The sequence below is a fragment of the Rhinoraja longicauda genome, chromosome 6, assembly GCF_053455715.1.
Source record: "Rhinoraja longicauda isolate Sanriku21f chromosome 6, sRhiLon1.1, whole genome shotgun sequence".
Taxonomy (NCBI): Eukaryota; Metazoa; Chordata; class Chondrichthyes; order Rajiformes; family Arhynchobatidae; genus Rhinoraja; species Rhinoraja longicauda.
Genome location: NC_135958.1, coordinates 63,007,988 through 63,027,793, shown reverse-complemented (window position 1 = coordinate 63,027,793; position 19,806 = coordinate 63,007,988). Strand labels below are relative to the sequence as shown.

The 19,806-nt window shown below is 47.4% G+C and overlaps 1 protein-coding gene across 1 annotated transcript; it reads right to left on the bottom strand.

The window, feature by feature from the left end:
- Positions 1-121: 121 nt before the first annotated feature.
- Positions 122-19,738, bottom strand: trim65 (tripartite motif containing 65). The gene is made up of 6 exons (XM_078401841.1): positions 19,351-19,738; positions 17,429-17,524; positions 11,812-12,045; positions 7,703-7,883; positions 3,972-4,061; positions 122-2,163 (listed from the first exon to the last, which is right to left on the bottom strand). Exons 1-6 carry the CDS (start codon positions 19,711-19,713, stop codon positions 1,616-1,618), a joined length of 1,512 nt encoding a protein of 503 aa, XP_078257967.1. The 5' UTR covers positions 19,714-19,738; the 3' UTR covers positions 122-1,615.
- Positions 19,739-19,806: the final 68 nt, after the last annotated feature.

The window sequence follows — 19,806 nt, the reverse complement described above, 5'->3', positions numbered from 1 at the left end:
CACAATACACGCCGTTACCGTAAATGGAAGTCCATATAATATGCAATTGTCGTGGATTCCCCCCCCCCCCCCACCCCTCACCAACCGAGCAATAAATAAAAGCCCAGCTTCTGAAGGTGGAGCCTGTGCATAATTTTGGTCTGAAGAAGGGTCTCTTGTTTTTTTTTGTTTTTGTTTGTTGCTTATTTTAGTTTAGGGGGGTAAAAAAAAAAATCTTGTTTTTTTTTCTTTTTATCTTTAAAAAAAATAAATATATATATGAGTTCTCTTTTAACCTTTTATCTATAATTACATAGAGACTGGGAGGTCTATACCCTATATGTATTTTGAAACTGGATTTATATTAAGGCTACATTTGTTGTTAATGTAATCCTGATCCCTATGTATCAATATCACTGTTATGCTTATTATTTTTTGAAATTTAATAAAAAGATTTGAAAAGAAAGAAGGGTCTCGACCTGAAATGTCACCACTTCCTTCTCTCCAGAGATACTGACTGTCCCGCTGAGTTACTCCAGCTTTTTGTGTCTATCTTCGGTTTAAACCAGCATCTGCAGTTCCTTCTTACACATAATTTTGGCCCCCTTATTTGCCATCAGAGGCAGTTCAAAATAGATTCACCAGGTTAATTACTGATATGAAAGGCTGTCCTATAATGAGCAACAAGAGGTTGGATGGGTTCTTTGATGTTCAGAAGAATAAGAGGTGGTCTTTTTGAAAGATACGAGATCCTGAAGTTGGAATGACGGGTATGTGTTCAAAGTTTTCTCTAGTGGGAAAGCCTTGAACTAGAGGATACACATGCAAGATAAGGGGTTGGTTATTTTAAATTGAGGAGTATAGGAACAACTTCATGTCGAGGATGGTGAATCTCAGCAATTATTTGCATTGTGGTTTGTGGAAACTGAATCATTGAAGGTATTTGAAAAGGATGTAGAAAAATATTTTAAAGATCGGACATTGAGGGGGTCCAGGGAACGAGGACCGAAGGTTTGAGGCTTGCGACAGATCAGCCATGATCATGTTGTATGGTGGGACAGGTTTGAAAAACCGAGTGGCCATGCCTTGGACAGCACAATGGTGCTGTGGTAGAGCTACTGCCTTACAGTGCCAGAGACCCGGGTTCGATCCTGACTATGGGTGCTTGTCTGTACGGAGTTTGTACGTTCTCCCAATGACCTTCGTGGGTTTTCTGCAATATCTTCGGATTCCTCCCACACTTCAAACACATTGAGGTTTGTAGGTTAATTGGCTTGGCATAAATGTAAATTGGCCCTTGTGCATGTAGGATAATGTTAATGTGCAGGGATCGCTGGTCGGTGTGGACACGATGGGCCAAAGGGCCTGTTTCCACGCTGTATCCCTAAACTAAACTAAACTAAATTACTGTGTAGGAAAAAACTGCAGACACTAGTTTAAACTGAAGATAGACACAAAAATCTGGAATAACTCAGCTGGAGTTATTCACTGCACATATTGTATATGTATGTGACAAATAAAGTTGACTTGACTTGGTCAGACAGTATTTCTTCTGGAAAAAAGGAATAGGTGACGTCTCGGATCGAGACCCTTCTTCAGACCCTAAATAAACTACTGCTCTGATCTTCGTACATTGTTATGAAACAACTTCCTGCTGTCGCCCACACCGAGGCTGGCATAGTGTGGCAACAACGTTCTCGCCCACCCAGACAGCGGGGTGGAGGGGTTGGGTGAAGACGGTGTGAAAGGTGTGGATCAGGGTCATGGTGTCACCGATGCCGTAGAAGGCCAGGGTCCCTGCAGTATAGTCCAGGTACAGCCCGAAACGCTGGTACTTTCCTGGCGGCAGCTTCACTTCCTCGTTGGCGTGCCAGGCGGAGTAGCTCATGTCGAAGATTTGCAGCGACCAGGAGACATTGTTTCTGCCGATCAGCGAGAAGGTGCCACCCCTGTCAATCGTGCTGTACGTGACTCCCAGGTAGGCCCACTGGCTGCTGATCTGCACCTCCCAGTAGTGTTGGCCTGCATCAAGGCCCTCACAGCAGAGAACCTGCCACTCCTTTTCAAACCGCTCAGCCCGCATCGGATACTTCTGGGCCCCTCTGTGGGACGCCCTGCAGCCGTCCTTGGACAGAGTGAGGTATCGGTGAGCAGTGTTGGGATTGAACCTTAACTGGCGGCAACCTGTAGAGAATGGCAAAAATTCGGATAAGGCAACATGACAGTCAACTTTATATCCTCAAACTTTATCCTAAATAACTCTCTAGTTACACTGAGAATATTTCTTCTTCTGCTGAATAACCTACAATGGACCTCAAAAATGCAGCCAATGTCAAAGACCCACACCACTGGGTGCACTCTCAGTTCCCTCCCATCATTAGGAAGGTGGTACAGGAGCCTGAAAACTGAGATTCCCAGGCTCAAGAACAGCTTCTTCCCAGCAACAATCAGGTTCCTCAGAACCACACAACACTAACCACAAATCAGCAACTATGATCTTCCATGGACCAGATCTTCGGTTGCACTATAGACTTTGTTGTTTTGCACTATGATCAGCTATTATTACATCATGTATTAATTTATTGGATTTGTGATTATTATATATTATGGTGATTATTATTATTAATAATCTATATATTTAATAAATAATATATATTTTGCTGATTATATATTATCTCTACGTTACTGTGTACACAAGCTTATTAAGCTGCAGCAAATACTGTTGCGTTGTTAGTACATATGACAATTCACCACCCTTGACTATCTCAAACACTTCATACAAAGAATAAGACTTAAATAGAATAAGCCTGTGCAGTTGCCCAGCAAGTAATGAACACCCTGCTGAAAAATCTTACAGTGATCATCTTCTATACAATTACAGAGTTCAGGTAGTTCAGCTATAACCTGATAGTTGGGATATGGGGCAACTTGGCAAATTCGATCCAAAATGACTTGGGAATATTAGGCAGAGGGAGATGGTGCAGGGTTGTTTTTGTGATTGGAAGTCTGTTTCAGTGGTGTACCAAAATCAATGCAGGGACCTTCCCGTTTGTTATATGCATTATCGATCAGGATATGAATATAGGAGATATAATCAGTACATTTGCAGATGATGCAAAGATTGGAGGTAGTGTGCGGGATAGTCTTTGGAATCAGAATAATATTGATCAGTTTGTAAGGTGGGCGGTTCATTGAGAGACAGATGATAACTTGGGGAGGACTAATGAGATGACAATAGACACAATGAATGGTGAGATCCTAGGAGATCCTAATGAACAGATAGACCTAGGAGTTCATGCCCATGGATTCCTGAAGGAAGCACCAGAGGTAGGTAAGGCGATTGAGAAGGTATATGAAAATTATCTTGGGCATAGAATGGAGGAGCCAGGACGTCACGGTATAATTGTACAAATCGTTAGTTAGGTCCCAGCTGTAGTATCAAGGAGCAATTCTGGTTGCCACACTGAAGGAAGTGTAGGATTTCATTGGAGTGAATGCAGTTGATATAATGTTTGTCTCAGGAGGAAGTAAGCAGAATGGGCCTGTGTTCTCTATACTTTAACAGAATGAAATGGAAAGCTACAACATTCTGACAGAGCATGAGAGTGTGGAGGCTGGGATGATGGTCCCCCTGGTTGAGGTGCCAAGGACAGCAGACATGAATCTCAAAATAAAAGATCAGCAATTTACGACCGAATGGAGAATTATTTTTCGTTTAACCAGAGAATCTACTATCCAAGAGACTGAGGAGACTTGGTTACTTAGTTTATTCGAGACAGAGACTGATAGGCTTTGGCTATTAATGGAATGAAGGGTATAGGTTCAATACAGTAAAAATAGTTCTGAGGTGAAAGACCAGCCAGAGCCTTACTAATTGGTAAAGAGTCCACATTTGCCTTTATTTCTCTGTACAGTTTTGAATTCCGTGTCATAATGACAGCAGCATTACTTGCAACAACCAGACAGTTCGTGATGAGAGCATCTATACTCACTCTGTTGGAATGGCTCCCTGATGTGTGAAGATAATGGGAGTGCCTGAGGTTCAGGTTTCACTGAAATGCTACGGATGTTCCCAGTGGATTCTGCACCAAAGAGATTGATTATTATGAAAAGTCACTTCTGAAAATACTTGCAAACTGTGTCAACATAACCCAAGAAGACACGGTCACAGGTGAAGTACATCCACCTATCAAGGATACAGCATATTTGCTTCTTGCCTGCGTGGATTTTACCCGAAGATTATACAGATTATTGATAAGTAGGAGAATCAGTCATCACCTGCCAACCTCTGCCTTTGAATAAGGACTGGGCTTTGCCAATAATGTTCCTTCCGCATTGACGTTTCCCAAATTCTTCTCTGGAGGTGATCATAAGCCTCCTTGCTTTATCAACCTCAGGTTCCAGACGGTTCAATATCCAATGAGACTCCCAGTGCTCTCATAGGAAAATGACTGCTTGTAAATAAATCAATACTTGATCCCCGTTACCCCTTGTAAACTGTGCAAGAAGGAACTGCAGATGCTGGTTTATGCTGGCCTGAAGAAGGGTCTCGACCCAAAACGTCACCCATTCCTTCTCTCCAGAGGTGCTGCCTATCCCGCTGAGTTACTTCAGCTTTTTGTATCTACCCCTTGTAAACTCCTCAACCTGAACACGTGACTGGCATAGACCAACACAAAGAGCCAGAGTAACTCAGGCAGCGTCTCTGGAGAAAAAGGATGGGTGACATTTTGGGTCAGGCCCATTCTTCAGACTGGAGATAGTCCAGGTAAATTTGAAGCCAGGGTGAAAGTTAGTAGTGAAGTTAATAAAGTAGATGAATTTGAATTTTGATAGTAACACTCTCCTCCGCCGAGCAGAACTTGTCCTCAGTGTCAACAACCTCTTTTGTCTCCTCCCACCTTCTCCAAATTAAAAGTGTAGCCACGGGCACTCGCTTGGGCCCCAGCTATGCCTGCCTTTTTGTCGGGTATGTCCAACAGTCGTTATTCCAGGCTACACTGGCCCTAATCCACAACTCTTTCTCTGCTGCATCGAGGCTACATCCTGCACCCGTGCAGAACATCATGGACATTATTAACTTCACCACAAACTTCCACCCTGCCCTCTAATTCATCTGGACCATCTCAGACACCTCTCTCCCTTTGCTCGATCTCTCTGTCTCCATCACAAGAGACAGGCTATCGACAGACATCTATTAGAAACCTACCGACTCTCGCAGTTATCTGAACTACATTTCTTCCCGCCCTGCCTCTTGCATTATCCTCTAACAATTCCGTCACCTCTTATGGGATCCCACCACTAATCACATCTTCCCATCTCCACACCTTTCCACCTTCCGCAGAGACCACTCCCTCCGCAAATCTCTGGCTCACTCATCTCTTCCCACCCAAGCCTCCGCCTCCCAATGTACCTTCCGCTGCAACCGCAGTAGATTGTCCTTATACCTCCTCTCTCGACTCCATCTAGGGACCCCGACAGTCTTTCCAGGTTAGATATTGGTTCACATGTACCTCCTCTAACCTCACCTACTGCATCCGGTGTTCCCAATGTGGGCTCCTGTAAATCGGCGAGACCAATTGTAGACTCGGCGACCATTTTGCTGAACACTTACCCTCTGTTCAGCGAGGCCTATGGGATTTCCTGGTTGTCAACCATTCCAACTCCCTTTCCCATTCCCATACTGACCTTTCTGTCCTGGGCCTCCTCCGTTGCCAGTGAGGCCACACACAAATTGGGGGATCAGCACTTAACATTTGTAAGCTTGGATAGCTTGCAGTCCAGCGGTATGAGCATTGAATTCTCTAATTTTAAGTAACTTCTACCTACACTCCCCCCCCCCCCCCGCCTTCCTCCACCCTACTTGTTTCTAGTTCCACAGTTCTCCACATTGTTTCCCTCTTGAGAAAGGTACCGCCCCAAAACATCACCCATCCTATTTCTCCAGAGATACTGCCTGATCCGCTGAGTTACTCCAGCACTTGGTGTCTATCTTTCATATAAACTAGCATCTGCAGTTCTTTGTTTCACACATATGACCGGCATCGTTTGTTTTCGGGCACAGTCCAGAGCTCCAATCGATAAGGAAGACGGGATTTTGCTGAGACCCCCAAGAGAGATTTAAATTAGTCCCAAGCGGAGAACATCTGTGAGGAATTCAACGCGTCTGGGAACTGATATGCCGACCGTGCCAAACCCTACACCTCCCAACTCATCCCTTCCCCATCTCCACAGCTACGATACCAACACACCGAAAGCCTGCCGCACACACACCCAACCCCCCATTCTCCCTCCCCCAAAGACCCCTCCATCCCCAGAACATATAACAAAACAACCCTGCAGGATCCCAGCAACTCTCCCTCCACCTTCCAACCTGCTTCGCCCTGGAGCCAGTCCTTGGGAGAGGAGTAGTCGGTGGTTCTTTACCGACCAAGGTCACAATGCAAGGGCTCGAGATCCAAAGATCCTTGCCTCACAGCACTTCTTTGCGCAGGAGAACTCTATACTGACTCAGCTGCAGAGTCTTGTTGGAATGAGTCTTCCTTTAATTGACAGCTACACAGCTTGTGTTGGAAAGGCTTGCTATGGTTGGCATTTCCTCAATATGGCTGTTGTAATATTCCATCTTGCAGTAGACCCTATTGTAGCAGGTGGGGTTTCCTCCGGAAGCTTCGGTTCCCTCCCACACTTCAAAGGCGTACAGGTTTGTAGGCTAATTGGCTTGGTAAAATAGTAAATTGTCCCGAGTTTGTGTACGATAGTGTGCGGGGATTGCTGGTCGGCACAGACTCAATGGGCCGAAGGGCCTGTTTCCGCCCTGTATCTCTAAACTAAACTAAACTGCCAAGCTGAAAACTATATTCTGCACTTTATATCTTCCCATTTGCTCGTAGACAAAGTCCAATGTCCACAATGGGGCAGAGGTGAATCAGACAGTACCCTTATCATATTTAATTCAGGCAGGTCAGGCAACTTCCCGTCTCCATCCATTACACATCAATACTGAGGTCTTGTTGCAGCAACGAGCTTTTAGCAGACCGTTGAATGTAGAAATGCATTCTGATCCCTTAAACGTATCTCCCCTCGCTACCTCTGCAAGTCCAGTGACCCTCACATGTTTATGCTCCTCCAACTCCGAGCGTTTGTGTGTACCCACCATTTACTCTTTCCCATCTCATACTCTGGAACCCTTCCCTCTACATCTCCGGCACTCCACCAAGATTCTCCTGACATTCTGACTCTTGAAACAACTATCATTCATCATTCTAATACACCATTCAGTGGCGCTGAGTGGTCACATCCCAGTACATGTTATCCTGCAACAACGGTGTCTTGCAAATGTAAGTTTTGATGGAGTTTGCTGGTTGCCTCAGTTGTTGCTTGTGACGGATTGAGTCCCATTTGTACAACCATTGTGGAACCGGCCGGCTATCTGCCCCATGCGTCAAATTTTCCTAAGGTCTCAATCTGTTCCACCTGATCGTTTGAGTTCCACGTGCTCATCCCTAGCAGAAGGGCACTTTTACCTTCTGCCACCTCATCCCGTACTTCGAAGAACTCATCGCCTGAGCTGCCGCTGGAGTCATGCGCGAGACTCTGCACCTGCTCTGCTATGTGGGCTCCAGAAGCCAACAACAAGAACCAACCTGCGTCTTTATCAATTGTCAAAGGAGACGGTGGAAATAAACGGAACTGGCGGGTAACAATCAAGACAACTACTGACCTGAAATTTCCTTTGGTTCAGGAGCTTGCCTGAAGCAGCCCTGGAGGTCCTTGTAGATAAGTAAGGAGATGTCCTCTAAACCTCGTTTCACTGCCTCTAGCTTGTCCTCTACTCCCAGCCCTGGGACAGGCCACACCTGGTCTGGGGGATGCTTTTTCAGTACCTGAATCTCTTGAGGGAACTGAGAAACAGCACAAGTGGACCAAAGGAAATAAGTTGCATTAATGCGCTGCTTTAGCCAATGTTAGTACAGTCCGGGTGTGTGTACAGCTGTTGGAATTCTTAGAATAAAGTTATGCCAAAACAAGATTATGAAAAATTACACTGAAATTCAGTGTAATTTTTCAGTAACAGAGTTGTGAATCTGTGGAATTCTCTGCCTCAGAAGGCAGTGGAGGCCAAGTCTCTGAATGCATTCAAGAGCGAGCTAGATAGAGCTCTTAAGGATAGCGGGGTCAGGGGGTATGGGAAGAAGGCAGGAACGGGGTACTGATTGAGAATGATCAGCCATGATCACATTGAATGGCGGTGCTGGCTCGAAGGGCCGAATGGCCTTCTCCTACACCTATTGTCTATTGTCTAAGATAGAAAAATGGATAGTTTCCCAATCAGGCCTGTGTTGTCCTTTATGCTCCTCCCTCCCCACGTGATTTCACGGTGGTGCAGCGACAGAGTTGCTGCCTTACAGCACTAGAGACCCGGGTTCGATCCAAACCATAGGTGCTGTCTGTATGGAGTTTGTACGTTCTCCCCGTGACCTGCGTAGGTTTTCTCCAGCTGCTCCGGTTTCCTCCCACATTCCAAAGACGTACAGGTTTTTAGATTAATTGGCTTCGGTAAAAAATTGTAAAGTGTCCCTAGTGTGTGTAAGATAGTGTTAGTGTGGAGATCACTGGTCGGTGCGGACTCGGTGGAATGTATGGCCTGTTTCCACGCTTATAGTATCTCTAAACTAAAAGTAGTTTGGGTCTCTATTCCATGGAGCGCAGGAGGATGAGGGGAGATTTTATAGAGGTATACAAAATCATGAGAGGAATAGATCGGGTAGATGCACAGACCTTTGCCCAGAGTAGGGGAATCGAGGACCAGAGGACATAGGTTCAAGGTGAAGGGGAAAAGATTTAATAGGAATCCGAGGGGGTAACCTTTTCACACAAAGGGTGGTGGGTGTATGGAACAAGCTGCCAGAGGAGGTAGTTGAGGCTGGGACTATCCCATCGTTTAAGAAACAATTAGACAGATACATGGATAGGACAGGTTTGGAGGATATGGACCAAGTGCAGGCAAGTGGGACTAGTGTAGCTGGGACATTGTTGGCCGGTGTGGACGAGTTGGGCTGATGGGCCTGTTTCCACACTGTATCACTCTATGACTATGATCCTCTTGTTAATCTCCCCCTTAGCTTTGTCTGACTCATCACTTTAACTGCACCTTGTGGTTGGCCCATATTCTCACATCTCTCGGTGTTGCGAGATTCCCCCTGGATTAATCAGAAGAGTTTTACATTTATGACGTTCTCTTCCTGGTTTTCCGATTTGGAAACAATAGCCCAGAATTTTCTAGCAGCCTGCAGAAACGGGTTAAACGGTTACTGCAGTTACCACATGGCAGTGCAATGCCAGCCTCGCTGTGTGCCTGGCTTGGCAAATTCAACAGCAATGAAGGCTCAAGATACTGGGGAATGCACAACAGAAATCTGGAGACTCTGAGACTGCTGGATCTGGGGATGTGTGGTTGGTGATCAGAGGTAGTAACCCGTCCTAGTTACCACCTCTTTGATCTGTTTTATGTTATTATTGCATTGCAGTAAATGCAAGTCAATCTGCCTCAAACATCACAGGAAAGGTGGCACTATCTGCATCGGGAGTTTTTGATTGAGGAAAAATACTAGCAGCGCCATCAGGAGGAATCGCACTTTGAATGGAATCCTTTTTATTGTATCTATAGTTTTATTTATTACTAGATCAAGTGGACCCGTTGGGCCCAAACCTCTCCTGCATTGGTGCAGCACCCTCTCTTCCCCCCTCCCCCTCCACCCCTCCCCCTCCCTCCAACCCCCTCCCTAGGAGATAGATTTAAACTTTAAAAGGTGAATAACAAAAAATATAACACGGATTTCAATTAAACTTCTTCCATTAGCACCAAAGGGACGACGGTGAGTAAGGTGGGCCTAAAATTGTCGCGCTATCGTGTACCGTTTTGGCCGTAGTTCAGGAACAAACAAACAAACAAACAAGGCTTTTAGTATATAGATAGATGAGACAGAAGGTCAATTAACCCATTGAATCTACACCATCTCTCAGAACAATCACACTGTTCTCCCCCATTTGTTCTATTGCAGCCGATAATCCTACACATGCCTTTGGACTACCCCATAACTCCCCTATCATTCATCTCCAATTAACCCAGCGACCTTCACATCTCTAGGATGTGGAAGGAAACCAAGGCATTGAGGGGAAACCCGCATGAACTTGGGGAGAATATGTAAATTTCACATCCACAGCACCGGATGATAGAAATCCAGGAGATGACTACTTGCCTCTCTCCGCCCACCTCAGACAGCAGACAGTGCTTTGGCTTAACTTCTGCTCTGAAAGACTGGAGCAACATTAGCCTCGGTTTTGTGGCCAAGTACAAGACCACTGACCCTTTGCCCTTCCTCCAATCCCCACCCCCACCCTCACCCCGCTACTTTTCTTTCTAGACATGGTGGTCTAACAATTTAATTTCTGCAAAAGGATCATTGACCTGAAAAGTTAACTCCGTTTCTCACTCCAAGGATGCCTCCTGACCTACCGAGTATTTCAAACATTTCCTAATGTTCAGCATAGATGCCAGTGTCAGAGGGCAGCAATTAAACCCAAGTAACCTTACAAACAGAATAGTGGCTCCTCCTGCTGTGACTCATTTACCTGACTAATTTAGTTTAGTTAGTCTAGAGAAACAGGCCTTTCATCCCACCGAGTCCACGCCGACCAGCAATCCTTGCACATTAACACTGCCCTACACACACACTACAATTTTACCAAGCCAATTGGTCTACAAAACTGTATGTCTTTGGACTACTTTGAGAATCTGTTGATTCAGATTTTTTGGCTCACATCCATCACAATTCCACTTTGCACTTTAGTATGCGGAAACGTCAGATAATTCCAGTTGTGTCACAATTGCCGTCTCTTCTTGGCCTGTTGATACTTGCCCTGCATGGGCACGCTCATATAAAATTATTACGTGCTAATATGGCTGTGAATCACCCATCAGGAATCAACCACCCAGGAAATGACTGCCCACGTGAGAGCATCCCAGAGGGCTGCTGCTCGATGCTCTGGGGTAGAGGGAGGGGTGGCTTATCAGGGGAGGAAGCCCGGTAGGTCAGGAGCGAGAGTGGACATCAGTTAAACGTTGTTGGGAGATGAAGGGTGGGCAGGATCATAATCAACAGCAGGAGGTTGGGATGCTTGAGGGTTGGCTGTCAGAGATCAGTAGGTGTTAGCTTCTGGGGGTTGATAGTAGTGAAAGCAGCTTGTGATTAATGTAGCATTAGCAGAGTAACATTTGCAATCTTCAAATCCTCTGGAACCACTCCTGATGAGTGATTCTTGAAAGATCACCACTAATGCCTCCACAATATCTAAAGCCACCTCTTTCAGAACCCTAGGGTGTAGTCCATCCAGTCCAGGTGACTTACCTGCCTTCAGCCCTTTCAGCTTCCCAAGCACTTTCTCCTCAGTAAAAGTCATTCCCCTAATTCCTGCCCCCTGACTTTCTTGAATTTCAGACATGTTGCTGGTGGTGCCTTCTGCTGTGAAGACTGATGCAAAAAACATTCAATTCCTCTGCCTTAGAATCTTTCTTCCTCTTTGGGATGAAAAGATCCTTCAGGTTTTCCTCCATGTCTAACAGCAACCTGACCTGTCGAGAAACTCCTAACCTGTCAGTTTTGTGAACCACCCACATCACTCTCAGAGGTCAAGCCCAAAGCCATGTTGCCAATAAAAGCCAACCTTGCTAGTGATGTACATCTTGACGATGAATTCAAAACAGAAAAATTAAATTTTGCCTCCAATTGAAGTAAAGATCCCCCTGGAGGCAGTCAAAGCCATTTGTACCTGTAACATCTGTAATGAGTCATTGGTTTTCAGCGTGGTCTCCAGTTTCAGTCTGGCCTCTCTTAACTCAGCCAACCTCTCTTCCAGTTTTTCCACGGTGCAGTCAACTAGCTCCAATGAGCCTTGTTCCTTGGTCACTATGTACTCAATCACTTTGGCCTTTACTTCTTTCAGCTCTTTCGCCAACATGTCAAACTTGTTGATGTAGCTCGTTTGTGCTCGAGAGGCTGAGTCCTGAAGACAAATAAATATTAGAATCGGCTAAAGCTGGAAGATGTTGGAAACACCCAGCAGGTCAAGCAGCATCTGAGAACAGCTTCAGATAAGCAACCCTAGCTGAGATCTGGGAATATTTGAAAAACACTTAAATTTAACCTTGCCTGTTTTTGAGGTTTCCCAGATCTGAGGAAAGTCATCGACCTGAACTATTTCTCCCGCCACTGCCAAACCTGATTTCCAGAATTATCGTTTATTTCAGTTTTCCAATGTCCACAGGTGATACTTTTCGACTACAGTGGAATTAACTGGCATTTTCACCCCAGCTGCACAGCATTTTCACCCCAGCTGCACAGCATTTTTCTCTGCAGCACTATTTAAAAACTCCAAGACACATCCAATCCCTCAAACAGACAGCAGAGGTCAGATTTTCTGTCTGTGCCTCGTATGCAAATATCTTGATACTTCTGGGCTAAGCGTGAATGAATGACTGAATGAATGCTTTATTGTCACATGTCACAAGTCACAGTGAAATATTTTGCTTGCATACCCAAGGTATGCAAATAGTCACCATATAAAGGGCGTTGACAAAGTTACAAAGTATCCGTGCCGGGTCCTCCTTTGCTCTCCCCTCTCCCCATCCTCACGGCGATCCCCCCACACCGGGTCCTCCTCGGTTCCTCCCCCCGGCGGCGGCGTTCTTACTCCCACGTGGTCTGTGCTCGTCCATCAGTCGGCGCCCTCATTGACCGCTGCACCGATCTCTCCACCATCGCCGCCGAGTCCTCTCCGGACACCTCTGTGGCCAGGCCCCACGGAGTCTAAAGAAGTCTTTTCTCACTTTCAGTCTCTCTTCCTTCACCTATCCATGCTCTCCAGAGATACTGCCTGCCCCGTTGAGATACTCCAGCACTCTGTGTCCTCTTGTGAGACCACACAGGCCTTCAGTGGTCCCACAGTTAAAATGCAGTGCCTTTCTTCCCAACTGGTCATTGCTTTCTAAATGAGGCCGTGCTTCTCTGAAAGGGGTGGCATGTTTGCTCATGATTTCACATTGCTCAAGAGGTATAGGCCAGGAACACATGTGAAATGTCATGGGATTCCCAATGCCAACAAGTGAAAGGATGAAAATATCCTCTGCAAAACGGGGATGATGACAGCAGCTGGCATACTTCACAGACGACCATTTCAAAGCAGAGCGGACATTTCCACTCCTTAGAATTAACCAGCGCAGAAACGTTGACTTCATACTCCTTATTCAGCAGTGTCATGGAGTGATGCAAATCCCGCAGTGGCAATGTATCCTTTCTGCATCCTAAGAGCCGGAACACATCAAGCACGCCACACCCCATGGCTACCCTTGAGCTTTGCTTCACTTGCACTGATATGGATCAGCCACTCCAGGTTAAATGGTCTCCTACTCCGCAAACAATAACATGACCCATGTAAGTATTCATCACAGAAAAAGGCCACAGAAGGAAGGGAGCAGGAGTTATAGGTTACACAGAAACAAGCAGTACAATCCAAATACAGACCGTCCGCAGGTTACTAAAGGGTTCAGTTCCCGAGAACTGTTCATAACCCGGACTGTTTGTAAGTTGGATTGAATAATAATAATAATAATAATAATATTCATTTATTGTCATTGCAACGAGTACAACGAAATTAAAAAATAGCCAATCCTGACGGTGCATACAAACATATATGCAATAAATGCAAAAACAAATAAATACATAAATACAATTAAATACAATTATGTTAAGTACAAAGATTTTTTAGTGTTGCCTAGTGCAAAGGTAGTGTTCAGTTCTCGTATGGCCCTGGGGTAAAAACTGTTCTTAAGTCTGTTTGTTCGGGATTTTATCGACCTGAAACGTCGACCAGAGGGCAGATGAACAAACAGACGGTGGCCGGGGTGGGATGGATCTTTTATTATTTTGCCTGCTCTACTGAGGCAGCGTAGGCTGAACAGGTGCTCCAGGGAGGGCAGTGAGCAGCCGATGATTTTCTGGGCCGTCGTGATGACCCTCTGAAGGGCCTTCCTGTCCTTTTCTGAGCAGCTGGCATACCATGTGGTTATACAGTATGCCAGCACACTCTCGATGGAGCAGCGATAGAAGGACAACATGAGCTTCTCCTGCAGGTTGGTTTTCCTGAGGATCCTCAGGAAGTGGAGTCTCTGCTGTGCCTTCTTTACTGTGGTGATGGTGTTGGTAGACCAGGTAAGATCCTCTGCGATGTGCGTACCCAGGAACCTGAAAGCTGGTACCCTTTCCACACAGACCCCATTGATGTAGAGTGGGTCGTAATCTCCACTGGTTTTCCTAAAGTCAATTATAAGTTCCTTTGTTTTGGAGGAGTTCAGGACCAGATTGTTCACTGAACACCATGCTGCCAGCCTTTGGATTTCATCCCTATAGGCTGTCTCATCTCCTTCTGAGATGAGTCCAACCACAGTCGTGTCATCCGCGAACTTGATGATGGTGTTGGTGGGATGGGTGGGGGCGCAGTCGTGAGTGTAGAGGGAGTAAAGGATGGGGCTCAACACACAGCCCTGTGGTGAGCCGGTGCTCAGTGTAATGGTGGAGGAGAGGTGAGGGCCTATTTTGACTGTCTGGGGGCGGTTGGTCAGAAAGTCCTTGATCCATTTGCAGATGGTTTGGGAAAATCCAAGGTCGGAAAGTTTGGTGACCAGTCTGCTCGGGATGACCGTGTTAAAGGCAGAGCTGAAGTCGAGGAAGAGCATCCTCACATAGCTCCCCGGGTGTTCAAGGTGGGTCAGTGCAGTGTGAAGAGCAGTGTCGATGGCATCCCCTGTAGACCTATTTGCTCTGTAGGCAAACTGGTGTGGGTCGAAGGTGGGTGGGAGGCTGGCTTTGATGTGCTGCAGGACCAGTCTCTCGAAGCACTTTGTGATGACCGGTGTGAGTGCTACCGGACGGTAGTCGTTAAGACTGCTGATGACAGACTTTTTCGGCAGTGGGATGATTATGGCGGACTTCAGGCAGGGAGGGATGGTGGATTTTAAAAGGGACAGGTTGAAGATTTTTGTGAAGACCTCAGATAATTGGTCTGCACATTCCCTCAGCACTCTGCCCGTCACACCATCGGGGCCTGCAGCTTTCCTGGGATTCACTGCTCTGAGCACGCGCTTAACATCATACTCCTGCACAGTGAAGGTGTTGCTGTCAGGTGCTGGAGAGGGTGTGATGTCTGCCACTGTAGCTTTCACCTCGAAACGAGCAAAGAAACAGTTAAGTTCCTCAGCCAGCGAGGCGTCGCCGTCGGCAGTCGTGCGGTTGCTGGTCTTGTAGTTGGTGATGTGCTGGATGCCTTGCCATACCCGCCGTGGGTCATTGTTGGAGAAGTGGTCTTCAATCTTCCTCTTGTAGGACGCTTTGGCATCCTTGATGCCTCTCTTCAGGTTGGTTCTAGCAGCACTGTATAGAGCTCTATCACTAGACCTGAAGGCGGTGTTACGGTCCTTGAGGAGAGACCTGACATCCTTTGTCATCCAGGGTTTTTGATTTGGGTACAACCGGATGCGTTTGTCGACGGTGACATTGTCAACACAGTTTTGGATGTAGCAAAGTACAGTTGATGTGTACTCCTCCAAGTCCTGATCCTCAAAAATATCCCAGTTGGTCCTTTCGAAGCAATCCTGCAGCTGCGAGGAAGCTCCTTCAGGCCATGTCTTAACAGTCTTTATGGTGACTGGAGCTTTCCTCCTGAACCAAACGACTGTTGAGTTTAAGGGAGATAACAGTAAGGGAGAGGATCACCCAGGTGTCACCCTATGACAGGGCGTAGGCAGGCGAGGGAACAGCGGACGCTAGCCGGCTTCACTGACTCAGTGTGTGAGCGAGTGAGTCTGCTCTGCTCTCCCAACTCCATTCGGCTGGACCCACCCCGACTACGGAGGGGAGGTATGGGGAAATTACCCACCAGAAGATACCTGCAGCCCCAAAGCAGCCGGCAAATTCATTCTCATCCATCCCATCAGTCTCTCAAACGCTGCTCGTACGTGCGGGGTGTCGTTAAGTCAGGCGGTCATGACCTGCAGTTTATGCCACTTCCCATTATATTCCGCTTAAACTCAACAGTCGTTTGGTTCAACTTGAGTTAGATAGAGCTCTAGGGGCTAGTGGAATCAAGGGATATGGGGAGAATGCAGGCACGGGTTATTGATTGTGGACGATCAGCCATGATCACAATGAATGGCGGTGCTGGCTCGAAGGGCCGAATAACCATATAACTATGTAACAATTACAGCACGGAAACAGACCAGTTTGGCCCTTCTAGTCCATGCCGAACACTTTCTCCGACCTAGTCCCATCTACCTGCTCTCAGACCATAACCCTCCAATCCCTTCCCATCCATATACCTATCTAATTTACTCTTAAATAATAAAATCGAGCCTGCCTCCACCACTTCCACCGGAAGCTCATTCCATACAGCCACCACCCTCTGAGTAAAAAAGTTACCCCTCATGTTACCCCTAAACTTTTGTCCCTTAATTCTGAAGTTATGCCCCCTTGTTTGAATCTTCCCCGCTCTCAAAGGGAAAAGCTTACCCACGTCAACTCTGTCCGTCCCTCTTAAAATTTTTAAAACCTCTATCAAGTCCCCCCTTAACCTTCTGCGCTCCAAAGAATATAGAGCCAACCTGTTCAATCTCTCTCTGTAGCTTAAGTGCTGAAACCCAGGCAACATTCTAGTAAATCTCCTCTGTACTCTCTCTATTTTGTTGACATCCTTCCTATAATTTGGCGACCAGAACTGCACACCATATTCCAGATTCGGTCTCACCAATGCCTTGTACAATTTTAACATTACATCCCAACTTCTATATTCGATGCTCTGATTTATAAAGGCAAGCATACCAAATGCCTTCTTCACCACCGAATGGCATCCTCCTGCAGCTATTTTCTATGTTTCTATGTTACTCCATGCAGCAGAACATCCCACACTTCATTGTGGGGTCTGAGATCCAAAGAGAGAGGCAAGGCTGGTGAAGGTGGAAGATGGACTGCATACTGCCCAGGAGGACCAAGAAATATTACATATCACACATACCAGAGAACATAGACAGATGACAGGCCATAAAGTAGAATTACAGAGTCATAGAGTTATATGGCATGGAAGCATGCCCTTTGGCCCAATTTGTCCATGCTGACCCAAGATGTCTTCCTGAACTTGTCCCATTTGCTTGCATGCTGTGTGCACAATGCCTGCCAAGACACCTCTGTTACCTTGTAAGTACCTGCCTGATCGCGCATGGCTTTGGGTTACAGTGGATTGTAGAATATGCTCTACAAATGTAACTTTTTCTTTCTGTAGTTCTTTACTGGGCTCTTTTTGTGTAACAAAAACTAATGCAATAAATTTGAACTATTATTACCTTAATAGATTTACTTTGCTGTCTGAGTGTATCAATCAGCATTTCTGTCTTCTTTTCCTGGCGCTCAATCTCCTCGTGTTTTGCCACAAGTTCCTTCTAAAATGTTTTAATGAAAAGAGATGGAGTTAAGAAATTGCACCTTTGCTCCAGTGGCAACATTTACCTCCCTGGGACAACAGGTTCTGGCCACAAGGACTGCTCCAAATGGTATAAGAAGATAACTGCAGATGCTGGTACAAATCAAAGGTATTTATTCACAAAATGCTGGAGTAACTCAGCAGGTCAGGCAGCATCTCGGGAGAGAAGGAATGGGTGACGTTTCGGGTCGAGACCCTTCTTCAGACTGATGTCAGGGGGGGCGGGACAAAGGAAGGATATAGGTGGAGACAGGAAGATAGAGGGAGATCTGGGAAGGAGGAGGGGACGGGAGGGACAGAGGAACTATCTAAAGTTGGAGAAGTCGATGTTCATACCACTGGGCTGCAAACTGCCCAGGCGAAATATGAGGTGTTGTTCCTCCAATTTCTGGTGGGCCTCACTATGGCACTGGAGGAGGCCCATGACAGAAAGGTCAGACTGGGAATGGGAGGGGGAGTTGAAGTGCTCGGCCACCGGGAGATCAGTTAGGTTAATGCGGACCGAGCGCAGGTGTTCAGCGAAGCGATCGCCGAGCCTGCGCTTGGTTTCGCCGATGTAAATAAGTTGACATCTAGAGCAGCGGATGCAATAGATGAGGTTGGAGGAGGTGCAGGTGAACCTTTGTCTCACCTGGAAAGACTGTTTGGGTCCTTGGATGGAGTTGAGGGGGGAGGTAAAGGGACAGGTGTTGCATCTCGTGCGGTTGCAGGGGAAAGTGCCCGGGGTTGGTGTGGTTTGGGTAGGAAGGGACGAGTGGACCAGGGAGTTACGGAGGGAACGGTCTCTGCGGAACGCAGAGAGGGGAGGGGATGGGAAGATATGGCCAGTGGTGGGGTCCCGTTGTAGGTGACGGAAATGTTGGTGGATGATATGTTGGATCCGCTGGCTGGTGGGGTGGAAGGTGAGAACGAGGGGGATTCTGTCCTTGTTGCGAGTGGGGGGAAGGGGGGCAAGAGCGGAGCTGCGGGATGTAGAAGAGACCCTAGTGAGAGCCTCATCTATAATGGAGGAGGGGAAGCCCCGTTTCCTGAAGAACGAGGACATCTCTGAAGCCCTAGTGTGAAACACCTCATCCCGGGCACAGATGCGGCGTAGACGGAGGAATTGGGAGCAGGGGATAGACTTTTTGCAGGGGACCGGGTGGGAAGAAGTGTAGTCCAGATAGCAGTGCGAGTCAGTGGGTTTATAGTAAATGTCCGTCACTAGTCTGTCTCCTGTGATGGAGATGGTGAGGTCCAGAAACGGGAGGGAGATGTCGGAGATAGTCCAGGTATATCTAAGGGCAGGATGGAAATTGGAGGTGAAGTGTATGAAGTCAGTGAGTTCTGCATGGGTGCAAGATGTAGCACCAATGCAGTCGTCGATGTAGTGGAGGTAGAGTTCGGGGATGGGGCCGGTGTGCGTCTGGAACAGGGATTGTTCGACGTACCCGACAAAGAGGCAGGCGTAGCTGGGGCCCATGCGAGTGCCCATAGCTACGCCTCTGGTTTGGAGGAAGTGGGAGGAGTCAAAGGAGAAGTTGTTATGGGTAAGAACCAGCTCTGCTAGGCGGAGGAGAGTGTTGGTAGATGGGGATTGGCTGGTTCTCCCCCTCCCCTCTCATCTCCCCTACACTGACCTCCCTCTGCGCCCACTCATCCTCCACTGTGACCACTAGGTGCCCAGTGCTCCCCCCCCTCCTCTCATCTCCCCTACACTGACCTCCCTCTGCGCCCCATCATCCTCCACTGTGACCACTAGGTGCCCAGTGCTCCCCCCCCTCCTCTCATCTCCCCTACACTGACCTCCCTCTGCGCCCACTCGTCCTCCACTGTAACTACCGGGTGCCCCCGGTGCTCGCTGATGGCGCAGGCTGAGCAGATGCAGAGGCGGTCCCGCCTGCAGTACAGGTCAAGCGGCTTGGAGTGGGCTGGGCAAGCTCCCGGCTCAGCAGAGTCCCGCAGGGGGCTGCCTCCGCCGCTCAGCTTCACCATCTTCACCATCTCGTCCAGCACCAGGTTCTTGGCGAGAGGCTGGAGCTGCGGCTGGAAGGCCGTCCTGCAGTTGGGGCAGTCGGGCAGCCGCTGCCGCCCCAGGTAGTCCTGCAGACAGCGCAGGCAGAAGCTGTGGCCGCACGGCGTGGTGGTCGGCTCAGTGAACAGCTCCATGCAGATGGGGCAGCTCAACTTCTCCTCTAGCTCCAGGCAGGCCATGGCTGCTGGCAGGCAGCCCGGCAACAAGTCGGCTCTCTGAGGGAGGGA